The sequence below is a fragment of the Schistocerca serialis genome, chromosome 7 (genome assembly GCF_023864345.2).
Source record: "Schistocerca serialis cubense isolate TAMUIC-IGC-003099 chromosome 7, iqSchSeri2.2, whole genome shotgun sequence".
NCBI lineage: Eukaryota > Metazoa > Arthropoda > Insecta > Orthoptera > Acrididae > Schistocerca > Schistocerca serialis.
In genome coordinates, this window is record NC_064644.1 from 357,843,930 (window position 1) to 357,868,424 (window position 24,495).

The following is a 24,495-nucleotide window of genomic DNA, read 5'->3' on the forward strand; positions in this document are numbered from 1 at the left end:
CAACGTCTTCAATGGTGTGTTTTAGAGTCTCGTGTAAGGCATAAAATAGTTCAAAAGTTTTGTACCTTTAATGTGTATTTTATGAAGTGTTGAATCGCCTCGTGGATAGTACAGAATTCATGTTTAACAACTTTAAAATGTCTTAGCTTAATTCTCACATATTTTTACTTACCATTAATAATTTGATTTGTAGCTATAAACTATCAATTTTTGTGCACATCAAACTAAGTGCCTTAATTTCATGAAAATACTTTGGTACTACATTTAATTAACTTTATGTTTACGTTTTCTTTATTTCTATTATATTTTTCAATGTATTTTTCTGAAGTTGTCTACGTTTCGTTCTTTTCCACGTGTCATATCTTTTATGGAACAAAAATATCTGACAAAAATTGTTAACAATAACAGCAATGTGGTACAGCAACACGTGAACGTGAATCTCGCCAATAATGAATCGCACTGATTGGTTTCTATCTTCGTTGGGCACCCAGTAATATTACTCCCCCGACAAGATCATTAATCTTTCCGTTTAGTTTGGCGGTTCATACGATAATTGCCCTTTTTTTGATTTGTTACGTTCTTTATGTCGATCAGAAAATCATATTTGTGCCAATGTTTCTGCTGCTAATTACTGCCTCAGATGTCAATGTGAAGGATGAAGAAAACGACAAATGCAAGGACACTATTTTGCTGTTGAGGAGCTTAGCTCTGTAAGTTGACATATTTGACTGATCTGAGTACAGTATTTTGTGATCAGTACAATACATATTTTTAACTGTACAACCGTTAGTCAAGGTACTGAAAGCGAGTAGCCACTGACATTAACGCCGATACCTGTATGAAAGAAAATAAGTATTAAGGTAGCACCTATGAAAATACCAATACACTTTTCCAAAAATAGTTGCCTTACAATGAGTCAAACATCTTCCTTTCGTTTCGATATTTCGAATAAAAGATCGGAAAGAACGTACATCGAAAAAACACAAAAATTAGCAAATCACTTTGTCAATAGCATAGGTTGAAACTGTACATGCAAGTTCCTAATTAGAGTTACTTGTAAATCGACCAAAAGATATAGGCACGAGACCATATTATATTTTTTCATTTTTCAAGTTTTTTAATTATTATATGTACAATGTGGATGCCATTCATTTACTACTAATGTCGTTCTGTCACCAATGTCCTGATTATATTCTAGTAATGATCAGTTTCTAACACACACAATCTTCATTATTACATTTCGTTAATCCGACTTCGGAGCTCTTCGATGATCTCTTAGTCTAAAAGTAACATTCAAATTACTGTGTGTATTCAGTATTACATTTACTGTATACGTGCGTTTCAAATGTATTACTCGTTTTACAGTACTAACTAGAAGTACAATCCAGTACTAATTGTATTAATGTATCGGTCATTCACATAATAGACCACTGTATAAGTGTCGTGTTCCTCATGTCACAAGGAAAAGCAGTCGGTGAATTTCTGAAAACGAATTCGTACATAACAAAGTCATACCAGTCTAAGTGATATTCCATTATTTTCTATTAGTTCACCATGTTGTCAGTGTCGACTTCCAAATTTGTATACCTCCGAGTTAATGACGTTTTAGTACTCAATCTTGCCCCGATCGAGTTGAATGACTCGCAGTAAATGCGCTGATTTCTTCGAAATGAAAGTGTCGCTCGAAACTGATCATATAGTTTAGTAAGAATATCGGCAGGCTACTGGTTACTACATTTTCTACGCAAAATGACTCGAAGTCATCGCAGCTCCGCTGTCAGGAAGTGTGTGCGTTGCAACTATCTCCCTGAACATGGCGGCAGAGGCCTTCGGCGTCCGGGTCCTGTTGGGGTCGTTGAAATCCACGTGATACAGGCCAAATTTCAACCTGAAAACAGAAATAAAGTTATCTTAAAGTTCTCGCAATGAAATACGGCGGTATGTACAAACGAGTAAAATTCCCCTCAAGCGGATCTCTTTCTTCGTTCAAAACAATTAACATTACTTGGAGGAGATGATCATTAGCTCAAGAAGGCATTATCATATGAATAAGCTACTATAGCAGTCATTCAGGGTAAAAAAGTGCAAATTGATGAAGGACTATATCGAAACATCTCGTTGGCGATAATGGAAAGAGATTTTGTTCGTGATCTTCCCATCCGGGGAACCGTGTCAGTTGACTGACAAGGGAACCTCCCCATCGCACCCCCCTCAGATTTAGTTATAAGTTGGCACAGTGGATAGGCCTTGAAAAACTGAACACAGATCAATCGAGAAAACAGGAAGAATTTGTGTGGAACTATGAAAAAAAATAAGCAAAATATACAAACTGAGTAGTCCATAAGCAAGGTAAGCAACATCAAGGATAATGTGAGCTCAGGAGCGCCATGGTCCCGTGATTAGCGTGAGCAGCTGCGGAACGGGAGGTCCTTGGTTCAAGTCTTCCCTCGAGTGAAAAGTTTAATTTTTATTTCCAGACAATTATTATCTGTCCGTCCGTCCGTCTGATGCGAGATAAGTGCGCCGTAGCATGGGGACGCTACACCTAAACAAACGTCGAAACAAAACATGTTTTGACAAAGCACAGGGAAAATTGTGCGACTGTGAAACTGTTGCATTCATTTGTTGCAGTTTATGTGACAAACTCTTATGTTTTCATCACTCTTTTGGGAGTGATTATCACATCCACAAGAAAACCTAAATCGGGCAAGGTAGAAGAATCTTTTTACCCAGTCGCCAAGTGTACAAGTTAGGTGGGTTGACAAGATATTCCTGTCATGTGACGCACATGCTGTCACCAGTGTCGTATAGAATACATCACACGTGTTTTCCTGTGGAGGAATCGGTTGATCTATGACCTTGCGATCAAATGTTTTCGGTTCCCATTGGAGAGGCACGTCCTTTCGTCTACTAATCGCACGGTTTTGCGGTGCGGTCGCAAACCGCAGACACTAAACTTATTACTGTGAACAGAGACGTCAATCAACGAACGGACAGATCATAACTTAGCGAAAATAAACTTTTCACTCGAGGGAAGACTTGAACCAATGACCTCCCATTTCGCCGCTGCTCACGCTAACCACGGGACCATGGCGCTCCTGAGCGCATACTATCCTTGATATTGCGTATGTTGCGCATGGACTACTCAGTTTGTATATTTTGCTCATTTTTTTCATAGTTCCACACAACTTCTTCCTGTTTTATCGATTGATCTGTGTTCAGTTTTTCAAGGTCTATCCACTGCGCCAACTTATAACTAAATCTGAGGTAGGTGCGATGGGGAGGTTCCCTTGTGAATAATCACAGGAAAACTGTTTGTATCGTTGGGGGGAGTTAGAATTCAGTTTCTCGTATATACAAGTTCAGTGTTTTAACTACTCTGTCACCCAGCCCGGTGACAATATTTAGAGGCATGTGGTGTCTGAACATGATTTCTGTCAGCTACTGCAAGAGCATTTAACACTTCCTTTGCGTGCTGTGTGAAGAGCACTATTAATTGTCACAGCTCTTAAAATAGTGAGAAATCTGACGCCGCTATCGCCATCTATATTTTCAACGAGCCTGGGTGACATTGCTCCTGTAAAAATAAATATATACAGTTGCCTAATATCCATTCCTTTATGTTCTATACGCAGACGAGGTATCTAATTTGTAGACTAAAAATTCAATGAATTCAATGCGTAAAATGACATATTAAGATGCTGCCAACAACAAATATATATGGTCAAGCAATTAGGTATCAGAAACACACATTGATTGAGCACCGCGCATGTGTAAGTACGATTGTGGCAAAAGGAGATAAACAGTAGTTCGTTCTTCAAACATCGCTACACCGAAGAGGTGCATTGTGACGTTCTGAAGTCAACGTTGAGACAGTCAACAGCATGTACTGCAACAAAGCTAATTCTGGAAATATTCTCCACTCTCACTGAGGCTATAACCAGCGAACCTTGTCACTGATATACTTGCATCGTCAACTTTAATCCTCCTCTTCAACCGTCTTGATGTATAGATTGGGAAGTAGACCATCGTTCTCTTATACCTCTGCTAATACGAACACTTTGTTGTGGGTATTCCTTTCCATTTTTCTCATTGCTTCTTGTTGATACTGCATATTAGTCGTATTTCCCTACAGCTAATACGTATTTTATTGAGAATTTCGCACATCTTATACGGTTTTACATTCTCCAAGTCGACAAATCCTGTCGACGTTTCTTGATTTTTCTTAAGTCTTGCTTGTAGTAGCGCTGCGTTATAACTGCTTCTCTGATACCTCTACTGCTCCTGAAGCGAAACTGATCGTCATCCAACAATTCCTCAATTTTCTTTCCATTCTACCAGGGTCAGTTTTTGGTATCCCACACCCATGATAGCCTCTCTGACTTTCAGCAGCCTCGTGTACACTCATAGAACGACTTCTCTACGAGTAAGTGGTGCTGGAAGGTATTGCTGCTCAGCAGTTATTTTCCGTCCCTGATTTGGGTAACGTCTTGCTGCATTGCGGTCGTCTGTCTGCTGTTATAGTCGGTGATAGTCGGCGGAAAACTCAACCATCAACAAGTAGTTTATCAAGGAGGACAGTACTCCCCGAATCGAGTGGAGTGTTGAGTCGGTGGTGCATGAGAAGCCCTGCATTTGCGTCACCTTGGGAATGAATAATCCCATGCGTCACGCACAGCAAACGGAAGAGTACGGTTCAGCGTTGCGTTTATGACGAGTTTACTACGAATGGGGCACAAGTTCCGCTTCAAATTATCCATCCCGTATGCCCAAGCAATTTGTCCCACACATAGATGATGTTACCTTGATAAAACTGTTGTGTCTTGCCCTTCCTGAGATTGACGGGCGCACCGACGACCAGCGCAGAGTGCGACGACGTCCCTGCCACTTAGAAAGTTGAACTTTAAGGAAACACGTGACTTTGTTTCAATGTCCGAAGAAATCACGCTAATAGCGTATAGTACCGCACATAGTCTTGAGAATGGACATAATTCGGCGATTAAGAGACTCCGGAAGTTTTTTCAGTAATGTCATATCCAGCTGAAACCAATCGTCGACGATTAGATCCAGTTGACCTCCCAAAGTGCTGCTGCTTGCAACGTTTGGCCTGCTCGTGCGAACAGACACAGAAATCTTTTAACTGAATCAGTTGTCGGTTCTTGGTGAAGTATTGTGAATTAACCAAACAAACACTGCTTTTTGCCTTGTTTCACAGATTTTATCACTGTTACGACACAGCCTAGGTTTCGGGTTTTAAGTCAAATGTCAAGTACGTTACTGATTCCAAAGATGATAAAACAAAGATAACAATTATAAGGCAATAAATGGTTCAAATGGCTCTGAGCACTATGTGACTTAACATCTGAGGTCATCAGTCCCCTATAACTTACAACTACTTAAACCTAACTAACCTAAGGACGTCACACACATCCATGCCCGAGGCATAATTCGAACCTGCGACCGTAGCAGTCGCGCGGTTTCGGACTGAAGCGCCTAGAACCGCTCTTCCACTGCGGCTGGCGATAAGGCAAAGACAAACATTTTCACTTCTTGAAGAATCGGTCCTTGGCTTAATGTAAATTACTTCAATGACGATTTTTTGACGATTTACATATGTAATTACACCATTCAGCAACTACACTAACATTACTAAAGGTATCAAGAAATAAGGTTATGCATCACTCTAGAACTTTTTATTTACCCATGGGTTTAGGCCCAAAGTTTAACTTCTATTTAGGAGTTGTGATATCATCTAAAAGAAGTGAGTAATTGAATTGAGTTTGCTCATTTTATAATACGTGCGGGACATATACATCTCTTTTTTACTTTCTATAATTTATAGCCGGCTAAGGTTTGCCCCCTTTTCCTCTGTGTGTAAGACTTTTTATGTATTTGAGGTTTTTGTTAAAGCAATGTTCCTCAAAGGCTCCTTCAATCTCCGCTTATATGATGTTCTTTAAGCCTGGTGCGGATTGAGCTCCCAGTCTGTCCAATGTAGCGAGATTGACACTCTCGGCATAATCTTATGTGTGATTAAGAATTGGAGATTTAGCAGATATTCTATAGCCTACCTAAGTGTTCGTCAGACCAGGAAAGCACGCCTGCAGCCCTACGAACAAGACTGTTGTCAGCTTTACGTTCCGCCTTCAGCAACGCCCTTTCTCGAGGTAGCCGACGCCAAATGTTAATTGCACGCAGTTCCCTTCGCAACATTCGCTCGGAAACTGGTTGAGACGAACCTGTCAGTAGCAGTTCCGGTTATGTTTGGAATCGACTGTCATTGACAAGGTGTGACGCTCATCTGCGCTCCCTGTCAGTCAGGAATTTTTTATCATCACTGTTCTTTTGCTGTTTTACATGGCTGGGGCTGGTACACCACTTCCTGTAGGAACATTGGACATTAATACTCCAATGAATCGGGCAACTTTATTCACCGTGTAGTCGTGGGCATGTGCAAACACGACGGCTGCTTTCCATTATGTCACGTCTCCATGTCGACCGATCCTACTGCGTTGATCAAAACAATCGACTGGTTCACATCCATCACTCTGTCTTTTCCCCTATGCTCTCCTGCTGAACTAAAGAGTATTACTCTGTCCCTCGTTACATCGATGGCGATGAGGTACTGAACTGTAGCATGCCTCCCGTCCTTCCGTAGATGCAAAAACAAAATCTACATCTACAGAGATACTGAGCAAGCCACCGTACAGTGGATAGTGGGGGGTACACTCTACCACTGCTAGTCGTTTCCTTTCAGTTCCCCTCGCAAATCACGCATGTTGGCGGGAGAAGAATCATTAGGCAGTCAGCTTCAAATGCAGTTTCTCTAAATTTTCTCAATATTTCTCGAAAAGAACGTCGCCTTCCCTTCAGGGATTCCCATTTTGAGTTCCCGAAGCGTCTCTGTAACACTTACGTGTTGTTCGAAACTACAGGTAACAAATCTAGCAGCCCGCCTGTGAATTGCTTCGATGTCTTTCTTCAGTCCGACATGGTCCGATTCCCAAACACTCGAGCAGTACCCGACAATAGGTCGCCCCAGCGTCCATTACGCGGTCTTTTTCACACCTAAACCACTCTTTCCTAAAATTCTCTCAGTAGACAGAAATCCACCGCAGATCTCACATGCTCGTTCCATTTCATATCGCCAGATATTTAAGCAACTTGACTGTGTCAAGCAGAACACAAGTAATATTGCATCCGAATCTTACAGGTTTGGTCTTCCTACTCATCCGTATTAATTTACGTTTTTCCACATTTAGAGCTAGCTGCTATTCATCAAACCAACCAGAAATTTTGTCTAAATTGCCTTGTATCTTCCCACAGTCACTCAACTTCGACGCCTTACCGTACGCCACAGCATCATCAGTAAACAACCGCAGATCGCTGTCCACCCTGTCCGCCAAATCATTTATGTAAATAGAGAACAGCGGCGGCCCTATCACACTTCCCTGGAGCACTCCTGACGATACCCCTGAGTCTGATGAAAAGTAGCCTTCGAGGTGAACATATTGGGTTCTATTACTTATGAAGTCTTACAGCTACTCACATACTGTGGGCTTATTCCACATGGTTGTACCTTCGTTAGCAGCACCATGTCAAAAGTCTTCCGGAAATCTAAAAGTGTAGCATCTGCCTGATGCCCTTAATCCATAGTTGCAGTATATCATGTGACAAAAGAGCAAGCTGAGTTTCGCACTACTTATGCTTTCCAAAACCACGCTGATTCGTGGACATAAGGTTCTCAATCTCAAGAAAGTTTCTTATATTCGAACTGAGAATATTTTCAAGGATTCTGCGCCAAACCAAACTTACGGATATTGGGCTGTGAGTCCATTCTTTTACCCTACTTACATAAATATGTTCCATTAGTGGATAGGTTTCAATACGCACGTGTATCCTCTCATCCATTCGTAGTTGTCTAGAAGACTCCACGCTGTGTAACCAATGACGTTGACACCATCGAGGTACATGGCGTTCAGCATCTCCCTCAAGTACGACTGTAAAAGGTGAAGCATGTTATAATTATTCTTGTAATCTGCGAATTGTATACAGTGACTCACATTATGAAATTTACTATCAATTCATTAAGTACGTTTTACTGCTTAATTCACTTTTTAGTAACATTTATTAGCGTGACACATCTCGGCAGCATGCTGCCACCATCAGGTACATTAACGCTTCACGCACATAAATTTCAAGAGTGATGAGGATTATTTGCTGAGTGTGCCAGTGAGTAATCTCATTGTACTGAAACTCAACAATTTTTGCTGGAAATTTATTTTTCTTGAAAAATGGTTTAATTTCGCTACATGACCTCACTGGCACACCTAGAAAATAATCGTCATCACATTTCAAATTAATGGATACGTAACTATATTGCACCTGATAATGAAGCATGCTGCCGAAACTCGTCGTGCTAATAACTGTTAGTAGAAGTGAATAGAAAAGTAAAACCTATGTCATAAATTTGTAATGCAGTCAGTGATCTCAGTCGGTTTCATACACCATGGATAAATTTAAGTATAAATTTCTCAACAGTTTACGATTGTGTGTGATATTCGGAGCACTATTACAACATTTAAAGAACCACTAATACACATTCGTTCTACCTCTATTCGTGTTATTAAAATAAAATGGGTAATCAGTTATGAAACAAATCCTTTAACATAAACAATTCTTCATTCTTTATGAAAGCAGCAGTCATTGGCACACATTGCTCCTACGTGACATTGGTAAATTAACGTCGTATCGGTAGAAATCTAGAGCCCGGATGTGTAAAGAATTTGCTACACATTTAAATTCACGTCCATCTGTGCATTTCACTAGCCACCATCAACACACATGTATTTTTAATTCTGTTACGTTGTGTTTAGTAGCTGTGACATCACAGCCCTCACTTGCCATGGAGCTTCGGCCACAGTACACGATTCGAGGTATAGCTCTCATTGTCTTAAGATTACGTCGAGCTCATTGACGATTCTGCATCATTATATACCTTACTTTACTCAGGGCTTTGATTTTAAAGAAAAATCGCAGAAGAAATGTGATAGAGTCGCGTGCTGACTTTTTCTGTATTATTGTCGTCATTCAACTTCGAACCCTAGCCGTCGGCGGTTATTGTTATTACTGACGCTGTATTACTGTTTTCATTCAATATGTAGTTTTCCGCGGGCTTTTAGTGGAGACTAAAATAAATTTTTGCCCATTCTAAAAGCTGTGTTTGACAGTTTTTGGGAGAATAAAACAGTTGTATAGGTTTCAAGGAATAAATCCAGAATTCCTGTTAACACCTCGACCAGGATCAATGTTCTGAGGAACATTCGTGCACCATAATCTTACCTGTAAATGTAGTCTTAGCAATTGAAAATCCGTCACTCGGTTTCTAACATGTATGTGTTCCTGAAAATACTTTGAAGATAATTAAAATACAACTATCATTGAAGCTAACTACTGAATATTCTTACCGTGTAATAATTTTGACGACCGGTATCGTTGATTTCTCCTGTGTCTGCAAATCCGTTCTCGGTGATGAATATTCCCATTTTAGTATCGTACTCGTTGGCGACCCACTTCAGAAGGCCGCGAAAGCCCCAGGGCACAACCTAGAGTGCGAGACAAGGGTCATGTGGTGTTCTAAAGTAAGTGACTGAAGTACTCGTAGTCATATTCGTAATACTCAAGGCAGTTTTTTAGAAGGTGATGATCGAGGCAGCTTGTTAGAAAGTGCCTTAATGGATTATCAAGGCGATGTGGTAATAAGGATCTTAAATTTATTGGTATTGGCTCTGAGCACTATGGGACTTAACATCTGAGGTTATCAGTCCCCTAGAACTTAGAACTACTTAAACCTAACTAACCTAAGGACATCGCACACATCCATGCCCGAGGCAGGATTCGAACCTGCGACCGTAGCGGTCACGAGGTTCCAGACTGTAGCGCGTTAACGTATTTCCAGACTGACGATCACTATATTACAATCAAAGAATAAGACTAACATTCATACTAGATACAAATTTATTATTTACATTATTTTATTTTGTATGTGATTTTTGATCCATTCCTCGATGGCGCAGCCATATTTCTGTACTGAGTTTTGCAGTATTATTAGAAGTATTTGTTCTTCAGTATGGAAATTTCACGCTCTTCACACATATATCTGCCTTCGTTGTGATAGTTCACTGGTTTTTCAACAGAAGAAATAAATTTCATTTGTCATTCACTATTTATATTTGAAGTATTTACTGTAATTTCTCTCTATGCTGCAAGAATAACTAGTTCAACTGCTAATGCATAACGTGTTCCGTCGCACACCCAGCATCAGATACTGGAAATAAAGTCAAAAACCGGTAAGATAACCAGTACCCTTACGATATAAGCTGACATACAAACTTCAGTTGGGGGCTTCATTTATACGACAATGTTACAGATTGTCCTCCTTTTTCTCATTTTGTGTTATTCCATTTTATTTACAGCATTTCATGATGACTGTATAAGCTTAACATTAAATTAGTCAAAGATTCGATCTGGCTGGAAACTGGTTAAACAATAAATGGATAGTGTTAATATTCGGCTTATAGGTTCAAACCCCATTTTCTTGCTGCAATACAATACTTATTTTCGTTTCAGGGCGTTTAACCTGACATAGTAAAGACATCCCCAGTGAATTTTTGGTTACTCGTCTGATCTGCCAAAATCCTCTGAAGAAGTCTTTTATATTAAAGGCAAAAGACAACTGAAACGTAAATAAATATTGTATTGCAACAAGGAAAAGGTATTTGATGTTATTAAGCAAATATTTATATACTGGCTGCGGGAAGCCGCCACACCAAGAAATGTGGGTACTGTACATTTTGGCTGCTTAACTTTTTATCTCAACTTTCTGTGGACTCATTACAAACAACAGTAATAAAAGTAGTTTCTTTCCAATAATTATTCCTCCAGAACACAAAACATCTCATGAATGTTTGCTGTATCTTAAAATTTTTCAACTTTCATATCCTTTTTCTATAATTTCGCACACCACTGTACAATTGTCGCACGATTCCTGCAATGCTCTATATTTCGTTGGATTGCAATTTACAAATCATAATTAATGGCGTAAACCCATACAGTCGAAAGTATATGATACTAGAAGCAAACACGTCTGAGTAAGCGCAGATCCGCGAACGAACCGTTAGCGAAACAGTTGCGGCTTCCCCGTTACCAGGCATACCGGCGTCACTCTGCATGAATACCGCAAGCTGGTCCGTCGTGTTATCTTTGTTTACCTTCTCTAGACGTGGAGTTGTTCACAGAATGGATGCGACATTGCAATACATGAACTGTATTCGCAGTTAAGACTACGGACAACCATCAACTGTATAATGGAATGATGACAGTCAAAATTTGTGCGGCACCAGGTTTCGGACCTGAATTTCCCGCTTATCGCAAGCGGTCGCCTTGGCTATCCGAGCACGACTCACGACCAAATCCAAACTTCCATCTGTCGTCAGCCATTTGCCTACAACCTGCACTCGTGCTTTCATTATTTATATTTCTTTACAGGGAAGACATTTGAATTGAAAGTCGCTTGCTCGATGTCGGTGGATAATTACGGTAGTGCAGTGTGTAACGTTTCTTCATTTGCGAAACTATTACCACCCGCCAACCCTATTTTTCGATACCGTGGATTAATCAATATTTTTCTACGTAATGTCTCATATTTTTCACTCTATTCAAATTTGGTTTCATTTTTATATGTGAGTATGTCGATATTTTGAGATGTTGAAATCGATATAATATCTAGTATGAATATCTTTGTACTGATTGTTATCTTTGATGCTGGTCTGTGACTTTTGGCGCGGAAGCGTACAGAGTAGTCAAGTTTTTGTGTTGAGTATCAACAGTCTTGACTTTGTGTTGGAAATGAAAAGATGAGTCTGAATTACGGACAATGAAAAATGTTGTCAGTTTTATTAAGAACATTAACGGCTGCGAAATTGTATCATGAAGTAATGTTTTGAACATGCGAAAATAAAAAAAGTTTAATAAATGTGAATTTTTGCGAAAAGTGAGTGTCAAGAATTATTTTCAACTGACCATTGTTTGAAAAAAGTATGAAGCACAATGCAATGAAAAACATAAATCATCAAATCAATCCTGAAAGATTGTCTTCGTAAGTTCTTCAAGTCGGCGTAATTAACATTCGAGTTCCTTTCGCAACAACAGCGACAGTCCTGCTATCTACACAACAATTTTAATTACGAGCCAAAGCGAGAGCGAGATCGTCGTTGGATTGCAAATACAAGATAAGTGATATTATTGTTAATTTTCTTCAGTGACTGTAATCAATTGACGTAGCAATACCTGCCACATTAAAGACCTTTTGGTTGCGCAATAAAAAGAGCATAATTTGAGTGCGCGACGTGATAATTTTTGTTATAAGTGCCTGTGTTGTTGAGAAGTAGGACGCAGTGGTCTTTCGCTTACGCATGCCGTTATGAAATACATTAAATGTATTCGCAGCTGCGAATATGAATCACCGTCAGCTGTATAATGGAATGACGAAAAGTTTATCTAATTGGGATCATATTTACACTGAATCAAGTTAGCAGTGGCTGATAAACAGAAAGTCGCAAATTATCTCGCAGACGATTCGTTTGCAGAGCTATTTTGACTGAGACACTTTTGCATCTAGTATACCATACTTTCAACTGTATGATTTTACACCATTAATTATGTTACTTATGATACATCCCCTACACATGATATCCGACGTCTTCGTGGTCCAAACGAGACACTTAGTCTGGCAATTACTAAACAGTTTATTTGAAAACTACTACACTGAAGTAATGTCGTAATGCGTGGGAAATTGTTCAATTGAGAGGATAAATGGTAAATTTCCTTCTACTAATGAAAACGGATGATTGCCAGGAGGAATAAAAATTAGAGAAGCTGTTCAAGAAGAGAACTAAATGGATTTATGTTTTTTATCCTTGCATTATGAACTAGTTCACAAATTTAGGTGCGATATAAAGAAATGGTGTGCTCAGGGCAGAGATAACCACCTTCATGATGTTGTAGGAGGAGCTGGGCCAGCTCGGGTCAAACGAGGTGACCACGCCGGTGTCCCACTCGTGCGAAGGGTACTGGTCAGCTTGCTCGCCGTCCTCTGCCAGGTTTGTCGTGTAGTGGTTCAGCGAGAAGTAGTCCGCCGAGCCTGCGAACGAAAACATCGCCTGTCACTCTCTTATGAGAGGTAACGAGATTGTGTGTGGAGGTCTCTCTCTCTCTCTCTCTCTCTCTCTCTCTGTCTGTCTATCTGTCTTATAGAGGGTTATAAACTGAGTATCTCCAAATAAAGAGCTAATGGCTGGTAATGAATATTTCGTTTTTTCTATTGACTTAAACCGTTTGAGCTCCATCGGCTACAAACGTGACGAGAGGTTGTAAAGTTTAAAAAAAATAGAGGAGTGGCGAAGGTGGATTATTACATTACTGGCCATTGCTACACCAAGAAGAAATGCAGTTGATAAACGGGTATTCATTGGACAAATATATTATACTAGAACTGACATGTGATGACATTTTCACGCATTTTGGGTGCATAGGTCCTGAGAAATAGTACCCAGAACAACCACCACTGGCCGTAATAACGGCCTTGATACGCCTGGGCATTGAGTCAAACAGAGCTTGGATGGCGTGTACAGGTACAGCTGCCCATGCAGCTTCAACACCGTGCCACAGTTCATCAAGAGCAGTGACTGGCGTATTGTGACGAGCCAGTTGCTCGCCCACCATTGACCAGACGTTTTCAATTGATGAGAGATCTGGAGAATGTGATGGCCAGGGCAGCAGTCGAACATTTTCTGTATCCAGAAAGGCCCGTACAGGACCTGTAACATGCGGTCGTGCATTATCCTGCTGAAATGTAGGGTTTCGCAGGGATCGAATGAAGGGTAGAGCCACGGGTCGTAACACATCTGAAATGTAACGTCCACTGTTCAAAGTGCCGTCAATGCGAACTAGAGATGACCGAGACGTACTAACCAATGGCACCCCATACCATCATGCCGGGTGATACGCCAGTATGGCGATGACGAATACACACTTCCAAAGTGCGTTCACCGCGATGTCGCCAAACACGGATGCGACCATCATTATGCTGTAAACAACCTGGATTCGTCCGAAAAAAATTACGTTTTGCCATTCGTGCACCCAGGTTCGCCGTTGAGTACACCATCGCAGGCACTTCTGTCTGTGATGCAGCGTCAAGGGTAACCGCAGCCATAGTCTCCGAGCTGATAGTCCATGCTGCTGCAAACGTCGTCGATCTGTTTGTGAAGATGGTTGTTGTCTTGCAAACGTGCCCATGTGTTGACTCAGGGATCGAGACGTGGCTGCACGATCCGTTACAGCCATGCGGATAAGACGCCTATCATCTCGACTGCTAGTGATACGAGGCCGTTGGCATCCAGCACGGCGTTCCGTATTACACTCCTGAACCCACCGATTACAATGATCTCGACCAACGCGAGCACTATGTCGGGATACGACAAACCGCAATCGCGATAGGCTACAATCCGATCTTTATCAAAGTCGGAAACGTGATGGTACGCATTTCTCCTCCTTACATGAGGCATCACAACAACGTTTCACCAGGCAACGCCGGTCAACTGCTGTTTGTATATGAGAAATCGGTTGGAAACTTCTCTCATGTCCGCACTTTGCAGGTTTCGCCACCGGCGCCAAACTTGTGTTAATGCTCTGAAAAGCTAATCATTTGCATATCACAGCATCTTCTTCCTGTCGGTTAAATTTCGTGTCTGTAGCACTTCATCTTCGTGGTGTAGCAATTTTAATGGCCAATAGTGTATTATAATGCTGAACTACCTCTCCGTTTCCCTATCCACCTTACAGAAACGCCAGGTTCAATCAGTCCTACAGTCGACAACGGTACGTCTTATCACTTTCCTAACATGGCCGACTTTGGTTTGCCTACCACGCTTCTCTTACAGATGTCTCGCAGATCTCGTCCCGATCGGCTTCTTCTCCATGCAGGCGCAGGATTCAACATGCAAACAACGAACTGTGCTAAATTGAAGTGGCACCGTAGGAGAAAATCCACTGGTACGAAATTATCAAAACATACGATGCCACTTGATTTTTATTCATTGCCGTTTACCAGTAATCAAGAGACGTAAGTAAGAACCTGATTATGTTCATTTATTAAAGCAAATTTCGAGGAAGCTAACTACATTCAGAGCACCGCAACAACACACAATCTACTGATTTACAGTATTACAAGATGTTCAAAACTTCACATGACCGTTCACCAAGACACTGATATAAAACATCTAGGTGGATTGGTACACACAAACATTTTCCGAGACACTGTTAATTGATACGAATAATTATCGACATCGCATTCCTCTTATTGTTTCGTTCGTACGTGGTAAGAGACTCTTAGTGAGTTACTGTAACAGTCTGGCGCGTGCTTATTCAGTGCCCGCATCTAATGCGTCCATCGTCTTTCACCAACTAAGCTAAAATGTTCTCTCATTTAAGTTTTTACTTTAGTTTACTTTATGAAATTATTATTAACCTTCTGTTAGGGCAACTAATGTTGACGGTATGGCTGGAGGAGCGTAGCAGTGTTGGAATAACAAATATTAACTAACAAAAATGTTCTGCTACGCGCCACGCACAATATGTGATTTCCGGCAGTCCATACGGTACTCCATCATACACAGTCACCGCTAACAGACGCGTTCCCACGTTGTGAAACCATCTGCCACACAACCCGGTGCACGGTATTTCTCCCTACCTTCCGTTTATTGAATGTTCTTATCTGATTAATAGCAAGTAGAAGTAGAATAAAAATGTTATGTGGGGGGAAAGTGCGACAGAAACGCCACAAGGTCTCGTTATTTCATGCTAAGCTCCCCGAGATGCTAAAATCAGAATTATTAGAGAAGTGACGACTACTTAATGGAACTGAAGGCATGTTCCCATCCCTTTCGTAATACCAGTCTGGTAACAGTAATAGTAACTTTAACAGTACCGCTAACTTTCAAACGGACCTGTGTTTACACATACAAGTCTTTGCACAGAGAAGCTTTACGAAACTGTAGAGGGCTCTTAGTGCAGCAGCTGGCAATAACAAGCTAACACGAAAATCATGGAAGGCGGAAACCGCCAGGGGAACACGCGGCATCTTCTGTAGCGACGGCCGTGGACACGCAGGTGCAGCGGGCCTGTAGAGGTAAATATAAATCCACCGTGAGGAACCGGTGTCTCTCCTCCAAAAAGACTTCTTTAGCTGCTTGAAATGTCGCGGAAGTGTTTTGATTAGTGATTTCAAATAGATTACAATTTAATTATGTAAACTGACCATTGGATGTCAGAAGAGGCGGAACCGCCAATATAAAAGGAGGAGGGGAGTAATGCGTTCTCACTACAGAAGCTGTAACAGAAGAAGGGGTTGGTGAGGACAGATAGTCACCGTGAATGTGAACTAGTCACTGGATGTCACGTGAGTAACACATACACCAGGGCCACATGAACCTTCTAAAGCTGCCCAGGTCAACGGTTGCTGACGTGATTGTCAGGTGGAAATGCGCAAGGACAATCACACCTAAACCGAGACCACGCAGACCTCATATACTGACGAGCAAAGACCGTCGAGCATTGTGGTGGATGTTTATAAAAAAAATGCATGAAATAAGCGACAAGTATCACTCGTCGGAGCCGAAGGCCTGCGTACAGTCCAGCTGTGCCTATGGACGGGGTACAATAGTAGGGCAGATCCCCATGAGCCACTCGTTTTTATTGTGATAAGCGATGCTTCAATTGGTGTAAACAGCGATGTCACTGGGCGGTGGGTGACTGGAAGTGAGTGATTTGGAGTGATTAATCACGTTATACTCGTACTCTGTGGCAATCCAATCAAAGTGTTTGGGTTTGGCGAATTCCTGCAGAACCTCGCCTGTCATCGCGTGTATTGCCAACAGTGAAGTACAGAGGAGGTGATGTTGCGGTACAGGGGTGTTTTTCACGGACAAAGTGTGGTTCCATCATTCCACTTAAGAAAATGTTAAACGTCGAAGTTTATGAGCATATTTTACAGCACTGTGTACTGAGTATAACAGGGGAACAGTTCGGAGACGATGATTGTATCAATACGACAATGAACCCTGTCATAAAGTAGCATGTTTGAGGCCAAAGTTTGTGAACAATAACCTTCCTCCCCAGAGCCCCGACCCGAATCCTGTGGAATCCGTCTGGGATGAGTTAGAAGGCCGTTTTCGCTCCAGACCCCAACGTCCAACATCAGTACCTTTTCTGGGTTGGGCTCTTCAGGAAGACTGGACTACCATCCCTCCACAGATATTGAAGCACTATGTAGAAAGTGTTCCCAGCAGAGTTCAATCCGTCATAAAGATGAATTGTGGACACATCCCGTTTCCAGACTTTTGTTAGCTGGTGAGCCTTGCGTGTTCCCGCCATCACGTATTTTACACTCTGTTTTTAACGTACTTCCACCTCACTACGTTAATTTAAATTACTACTGTCACTGAGTTGCTGCTTTGCCTGACCGTGACCGGCGCCAGCAGCGCGTATCCATATATCCCCTCTCGTAGTATCTTTGCTCGACTGCTATTACGTCCCGGTCGTTGTCTGTCGTAAGGAGTTCGGATAGGGAGGTAGGGGCGCGACTTCGGACTGCCAGTCAGTGGGAACGCGTCTGGAGCGCAGTCCGGACTGCCAGTCGGGGAGTTGCAATGTGGCTCTAGTGCAGTCGGGTTGGAGCAGCAGTGAGGTCTGCGTCGACATGGTTCGCCCGACTATTGCCGCCACGCATCACTTGAGCCGGGCCACGGTCTTCGTGGATCGTCGGTTGGTCGTCCTACCGGACGACGCGTTTTGGCTCGTCGATCGTTCATGAGTCGGCTGTGTGTGTGTGTGTGTGTGTGTGTGTGTGTGTGTGTGTGTGTGTGTGTGTGTGTGTGTGCATCGACTGCAATTTGTCTTTGTGCGTGCTTAGTTGCTGTTGTATCGTTCAGATCTTCGTGCGTTTGTCAAGTTGTGTGTGTAGTTGGCGTTAGTTCCACTAACGATTATTTTAAATGTTGTCGGCATACTGGCTCTGAGAGGTCGGTCGTCTCATCGTGCGACGTGTAACTGGTTCTCTAAGCGCTTCTGGGCCCCTTCAATTACCATCTTGTGGAACTTGGGTCGGTCCTTTCCTTGTGCAGGGATGTCACTTAGCCAGTGGGCGTGTTTCCCCTGTATGGTTGGGTCCGAGCAGTGTTTCCGCCGTCTTGTGTCTGGAAGCGAGTGGGAGACGCACCAGCGGTGCAGTCGCGACGGAACCGCTATCGCAGACAGACCAGCAGGCAGTCGGTCGGTTGCCGCGGACTAGGAAAGTTGCCTCCGCGCGGTGCAGTCGGCTGGGTCCGCTGCCGGTCCCTGCGCAGGTGACGAAGCGTGTGTGGAGCTGTCCGATCGCTACGAGCTTCGTGGTTCACCTACCCAGGACGTCAAAGTTGAGTAGTGGTTTCAACTACCCAAGCCAAGTCCATTCATGTTATGATAGTTCATTTCGGTGGTTTGCTGTTCGGGAGGTTTTCCTGTGAGCAACACCAAGTGTTTATAGTGCTGCAATTTAGCCGCCATGAGGTGCAATTAATTATTTTGGTTGACTACAGTTTGAGTGCACCAGCGGAATTTTCTGCCTTGTGGCCGTTAGTGTTCTGGTTACCTGCTCTGGCCACTAACGTAATTTCAGACAGCGTTCTGTCCTCACCTGTTGTCGCTGACCAACATGGTGTGTAATTTTGACAGCTAATACATACTCCATTGTGGATTACAATTTTAAGGTGAAACTGACCCCAACCTTATTTGGCCATTTCCACAATCCTAATTACCTGTTCTGCCCAGCGGGCTTAGTGGGTGATTCAGCTGGTGTTATTAATACTATTGTAATGACGTGATTGTACGGGGAAACGCTTCGTGTAAATTGGTATGCCCAAGAAATGTAGATGAAACATTAATAACATCGAAACAATATTTCATTTCTCACGAAAATTATCTTGAGTGGTTTTTTTTTATTTGTTTACTAGTGGCTGTGTCTGCATATGACCTGCCTCACAGAAGCTACTGCATGACGTGTTTCACAGCAATCAGCATTATTATTGTGAATATCTACAGTGCTTAGCTAAAACTGTTTCCTTTTTTTATAAATAACTATACATGCAGCTCAGAAACCTAACATCACACTTAACTATTTAAAATGAAATAAAAGCACTGAAAGAAAGTGATCTAGATAAAGAAGAGAGACAGCAAGGACATGAGGCTGATAAGGCACTATCTGATTAAATGATCTAGCTAAAAACACACATTAGACATAATGAAAATGAGTTACCAATAATGGAGTAAAGGTAAAAAAGGCAATGAGATAAATCATGTGTGATTCAGCTGTTTTATCTGCACATAAAGAAGGGCGAACCACCAGTCGCAGTCCGTCATTGGGTATCCGGAAGCTGCAGCACTCCAGACACGTGGCGTCTGACACTGAACACGTGGCCTTATTCATACCGGAGGATGTTCGCACTGGTCTTCATGTTTGTGGTATGCATGGTGTCACCCACCGGATGTACCTTCGGTCCCCTCTATTGTCCAGGACTGAAACCCCTTCCATTCCTCTACTGGAGTACTCACCAAGCTGAAAATTTTGGTACTCGCCAGGAACGCAGTAGACGTGACTTCAGGTACACACACTGATGACCCAGAACATTATGACCCCCAACCTACTCTCGATATAAACCCTCCAGACGTTAGTAGCGTCACATGGCGAGGAATGACTGCTAGTCAGACACACGCAGGGTGCTTGTACTAACAGCGAGCGTGCTGTTCGTGTGTATAATGGAGAAGGTGCGCGATCAATCTGAGTTTGACCAAGAGCAGATTATGATGGACCAGAGGATCGGCACGAGCACTTTTGGAAATTGTAGAACATGTCGAGTGTTCGAGGAGTGTTGTGGTGAGTGTCTTCAACACATGGCGAAACCAATGTGAAACCACGTCCTAGACGTCATGGGGCTGGGCGGCCATCCCTCATTACGGATCTCGGAGGTCGTAGGATGGGCAGACTGGTCAAACAGAACAGTCGGCGAACTGTGACGGAACTAACATCAGACTTTAATGTGGCCAGAGTACAAGTGTATATGAACAAACAGTGGATCGAACACTGCTGGTGCCAATTTTAGCACTACGACATCAGGAGCTACGACTGAAATGGGCACGAGACCATCGGCACTGAACGTTGGCCCAGTATCAGGGCGTTGCATGATCTGAAGAATCCCGATATTTTCTTCATCATGCCAATGTGAGGGCGCGAATCCGTCGTCTTCCAGGGGAACAGCTCCTTGACACCTGTACTGATGGACGGAGACAAGCTGCCGATGGCTCGACTATGCTCTGGGGAACATTCACGCTGGCATCTACAGGTCCATTGGACGCTGGCTGCAGACCACGCACGCCCCTTCATGACGATGGAAGTCGCATTTTTCAGCAAGACAACGCGCAACGTCACACGGCCAGGAGAGTGCTAGAGTTGTTCGAGGAACACAGTGGCGAGGTCCAATTGATGTGCTGTCCTCCCAACTCGCCAGATCTTAACCCGATGAAACACTTCTGGGATGTAACTGAACGTGGCGTCAGAGCTCATCGCCCCCTCCCCAGAATTTACGGGAATTAGGTAACTTGTGCGTGCAGATGTGGTACCAACTCACTGCAGCCTCATTGCTTCCATGCTGTGACGCTTGGCCGCTGTTATCTGCACCATAGATGGACATACCACCTCCACATAATGTTCTGGCTGATCAGCGTAGAAGAATCATCGTCCTCCGTGCCAACTGCTGAAATCAATCATTATTCCTTAGCTTTATCTCCCCTGATGGTAGACTTTTAGTGACGCAGTACTTTCAGAAGTTAACGATGACACTGAAGATTAATCACGTAGCTGTCTCCTAGAATATGTATCGGACAGCTTATTCAGAACATCATATGCTTCTCTATCGTGTCTATTGTCATACGATCTATGACACCTTGAATTGTGTCTCCATCAAATCTGAACCTTTAATCGAGTCACTCTATCACGACGTGTCCAGGTGTTCCAGTTCCTCCACAAATGCATTTGTCGTTGCTATTTACGTTAAACATCTACAGATAAATAGGGTAAGGCCCGTGTCTGGTAAGCATGTGCATCATCTCCTTCGAAGGAATTCCCTAACGTCTTGACAGAGTACTATACATTGTCTTCCTCCCATGGTAGTGAAATAGACTCTTTACTATTCACCAGAGATACATTATTTACTCACGGGAGTAATTTAACAGTTATCTGCATTACTTTTTGCGGATGTTGTCCGGTAGGCACCAGACACGATTTTAAGAACTTGCTCTGCATCCTTCAAAGAATGCGGAAGATTAACCGTCCACACATTGAATACAAAGGGTCTATAGAGATAAGAATGGTATCATGATAAATTTTAACAAGCTTCAGTTGTCACTAAACACGATTTGCTACAACATAGGCTACATTATCCACGAGCTTCGATGCTTTCCCACATTCTGAAATGTGGACAATAATGTCTCGTCCAGATACACACCTAACGTCCCTACTAATCGGAAGACCGCCTAAATAAATAGTAGAAAAACTATTCATGTGCGGAGTTCGTTAGGAAATTCAAGGTTCAGAGATCCACACTGCCAAGAGTGTGCCTAGAATACCACATTTCAGGCAGTACCTCACACCACGGACAACGCAGTGGCCAACGGCGTTCACTTAACGACCGAAAGCAGCGGCGTTAGCGTAGAGTTGTCAGTGCTAACAGACAAGTAACACTGCGTGAAACAGTCATAGAAATCATTGTGGGACGTACTATCGACGCGTCCGTAAGGACAATGAGTCGAAATTTGGCGTTAATGGGCTAACAGCACATGAACTGTACAGCCTCTCCTGGGTTCGCGATCATATCCGTTGGATGATAAACGACTGGAAAACAATGGCCTTGACAGATGAATCCGGATTTCTGTTGGTAGGAGATGAGGGTAGTGTTCGAGTGTCACGCAAACACGACGAAGCCATGGAGCCACGGACCCAAGTTGTCAACAATGCACTGTGCAAGCTGGTGGTGGCTCCACAATGTTGTGGGCTGTCTTTACATGAAGTGGATCTGGTCTCTGGTCCATCAACCGATCGCTCACTAGAAATGTGTATGTTCGACCACTTGGAGAACATCTGCAGCCATTCATGGACTTTATGTTCCGAAACAGAGATGGAACTTTTATGGATAACAATGTGGCATCTCACTGAGCCGCAGCTGTTCGCTATTTGTTTGAAGAACATTCTGGACAGCTCAAACGAAGGATTTAGCCACCCAGACCACCCGATATGAGTCCCATTGAACATTTATAGAAAAACTCTCGCAATTGTGGACGACTATAGAGGCAGCATGGCTTAGTATTCCTGAGGGGACTTCCAACGAATTGTTGAGTCTATGCCTCGGAAAGTCGCTGCACTACGCCGGTTGAAAGGAAGTCCGACAAAAAAATGGCTCTGAGCACTATGGGAATTAATATCTGAGGTCTTCAGTCCCCTAGCACTCAGAACTACTTAAACCTAACTAGCCTAAGGACATCGCATACATCCATGCCTGAAGCAGGATTCGAACCTGCGACCGTAGCGGTCGCGCGGTTCCAGACTGAAGCGCCTAGATCCTCTCGGGCACACCGGCTGGCAGTCCGACACGACATTAGGAGATATCCCACTGCTTTTTTTCACTTCAGTTGGTTGTGCAAAACGTTTGAATATATATGAAGCGCTCTATTTTCGTAACAACTTCGAACATATTCGTGACTTTTAGTGAGAATTGTCACACATGCCCATGTATTTTATGGTCTGCAGTCGCTCTTATTCACTCTATTATCGTCAAAGAACTCCACCTGATCTCTCAAACGTTTTATCTCCTCGTCCCGGTCCTCACTGTCTGCTGAAAATACAGTGCCATCAAAGTATTCCTTGTGTTTTGTTAGCAGCTGAAAACCACTTGCTACCAGACATGGCCGGCCGGAATGGCCGAGCGGTTCTAGGCGCTACAATCTGGAACCGCGCGACCGCTACGGTCGCAGGTTCGAATCCTGCCTTGGGCATGGATGTGTGTGATATCCTTAGGTTAGTTAGGTTTGAGTAGTTCTAAGTTCTAGGGGACTGATGACCTCAGATGTTAAGTCCCACAGTGCTCACAAGGGAACCTCCCCATCGCACCCCCCTCAGATTTAGTTATAAGTTGGCACAGTGGATAGGCCTTGAAAAACTGAACACAATCAATCGAGAAAACAGGAAGAAGTTGTGTGGAACTATGAAAAAAATTAGTAAAATATACAAACAGAGTAGTCCATGCGAAGACAGGCAACATCAAGGACAATGGGAATCAGGGAGCGCCGTGGTCACCTGGTTAGCGAGAGCAGCTACGGGACGAGAGGTCCTAGGTTCAAGTCTTCCCTCGAGTGAAAATTTTAATTTTTTATTTTCAGTTTATGTGACAAACTCTCATGTTTTCATCACTTTTTTTGTTAGTTATTATCACATCCACAAGAAAACCTAAATCGGGCAAGGTAGAAGAATCTCTTTACCCGTTCGCTAAGTGTACAAGTTAGGTGGGTCGACAACATATTCCTGTCATGTGACACACATGCCGTCACCCGTGTTGTATAGAATATATCAGACGTGTTTTGCTGTGGAGGAATCGGTTGACCTATGACCTTGTGATCAAATGTTTTCGGTTCCCATTGGAGAGGTACGTCCTTTCGTCTACTAATCGCACGGTTTTGCGGTGGGGTCGCAAAACACAGACACTAAACTTATTACAGTGAACAGAGACGTCAATGAACGAACGGACAGATCATAACTTTGCGAAAATAAAGAAAGTAAAATTTTCAGTCGAGGGAAGACTAGAACCAAGGACCTCTCGTTCCGCAGCCACTCACGCTAACAACGGGACCACGGCGGTGATGTTGCATATCTAGCGCATGGACTACTCAGTTCGTATATTTTACTAATTTTTTTCGTAGTTCCACACAACTTCTTCCTGTTTTCTCGATTGATCCGTGTTCAGTTTTTCAAGCCCTATCCACTGTGCCAACTTATAACTAAATCTGAGGGGGACGCGATGGGGAGGTTCCCTTGTCAGAGCTATTTGAACCATTTTTTGAACCAGACATGAATAGTACGACTATTCCAAATAATGTCACATAAGGACTAAAAGTCATCGTGGCTCCCATGAGCGTACTTGCCCATAGTTGACGAAGAACGTGTCAGTTTCGTGACTAATACACACTGCTTGACAAAAGTACGAAGCACGCAGGAGACATGCTCGTATGTCATAACTGCCTACACTTACACACGTCGGCAAGTGTGTAAATGGTTATAGTTGCAATTCTCTATGACTG

The 24,495-nt window shown here is 42.8% G+C and overlaps 1 protein-coding gene across 1 annotated transcript in view; it reads right to left on the minus strand.

Moving 5' to 3' along the window:
* Window positions 1-1,450: 1,450 nt before the first annotated feature.
* LOC126413089 (myrosinase 1-like) overlaps window positions 1,451-24,495 on the minus strand; it is a 298,790-nt gene continuing 275,745 nt past the window's right edge. The window contains exons 8-11 of the mRNA XM_050082984.1: window positions 13,050-13,201; window positions 9,468-9,605; window positions 7,894-8,000; window positions 1,451-1,888 (exon numbers count right to left, since the gene is read on the minus strand). Coding sequence (XP_049938941.1) covers window positions 1,741-1,888; window positions 7,894-8,000; window positions 9,468-9,605; window positions 13,050-13,201 — 545 coding nt within the window. The 3' untranslated portion in view covers window positions 1,451-1,740. The remainder of the gene's footprint in view (window positions 1,889-7,893; window positions 8,001-9,467; window positions 9,606-13,049; window positions 13,202-24,495) is intronic.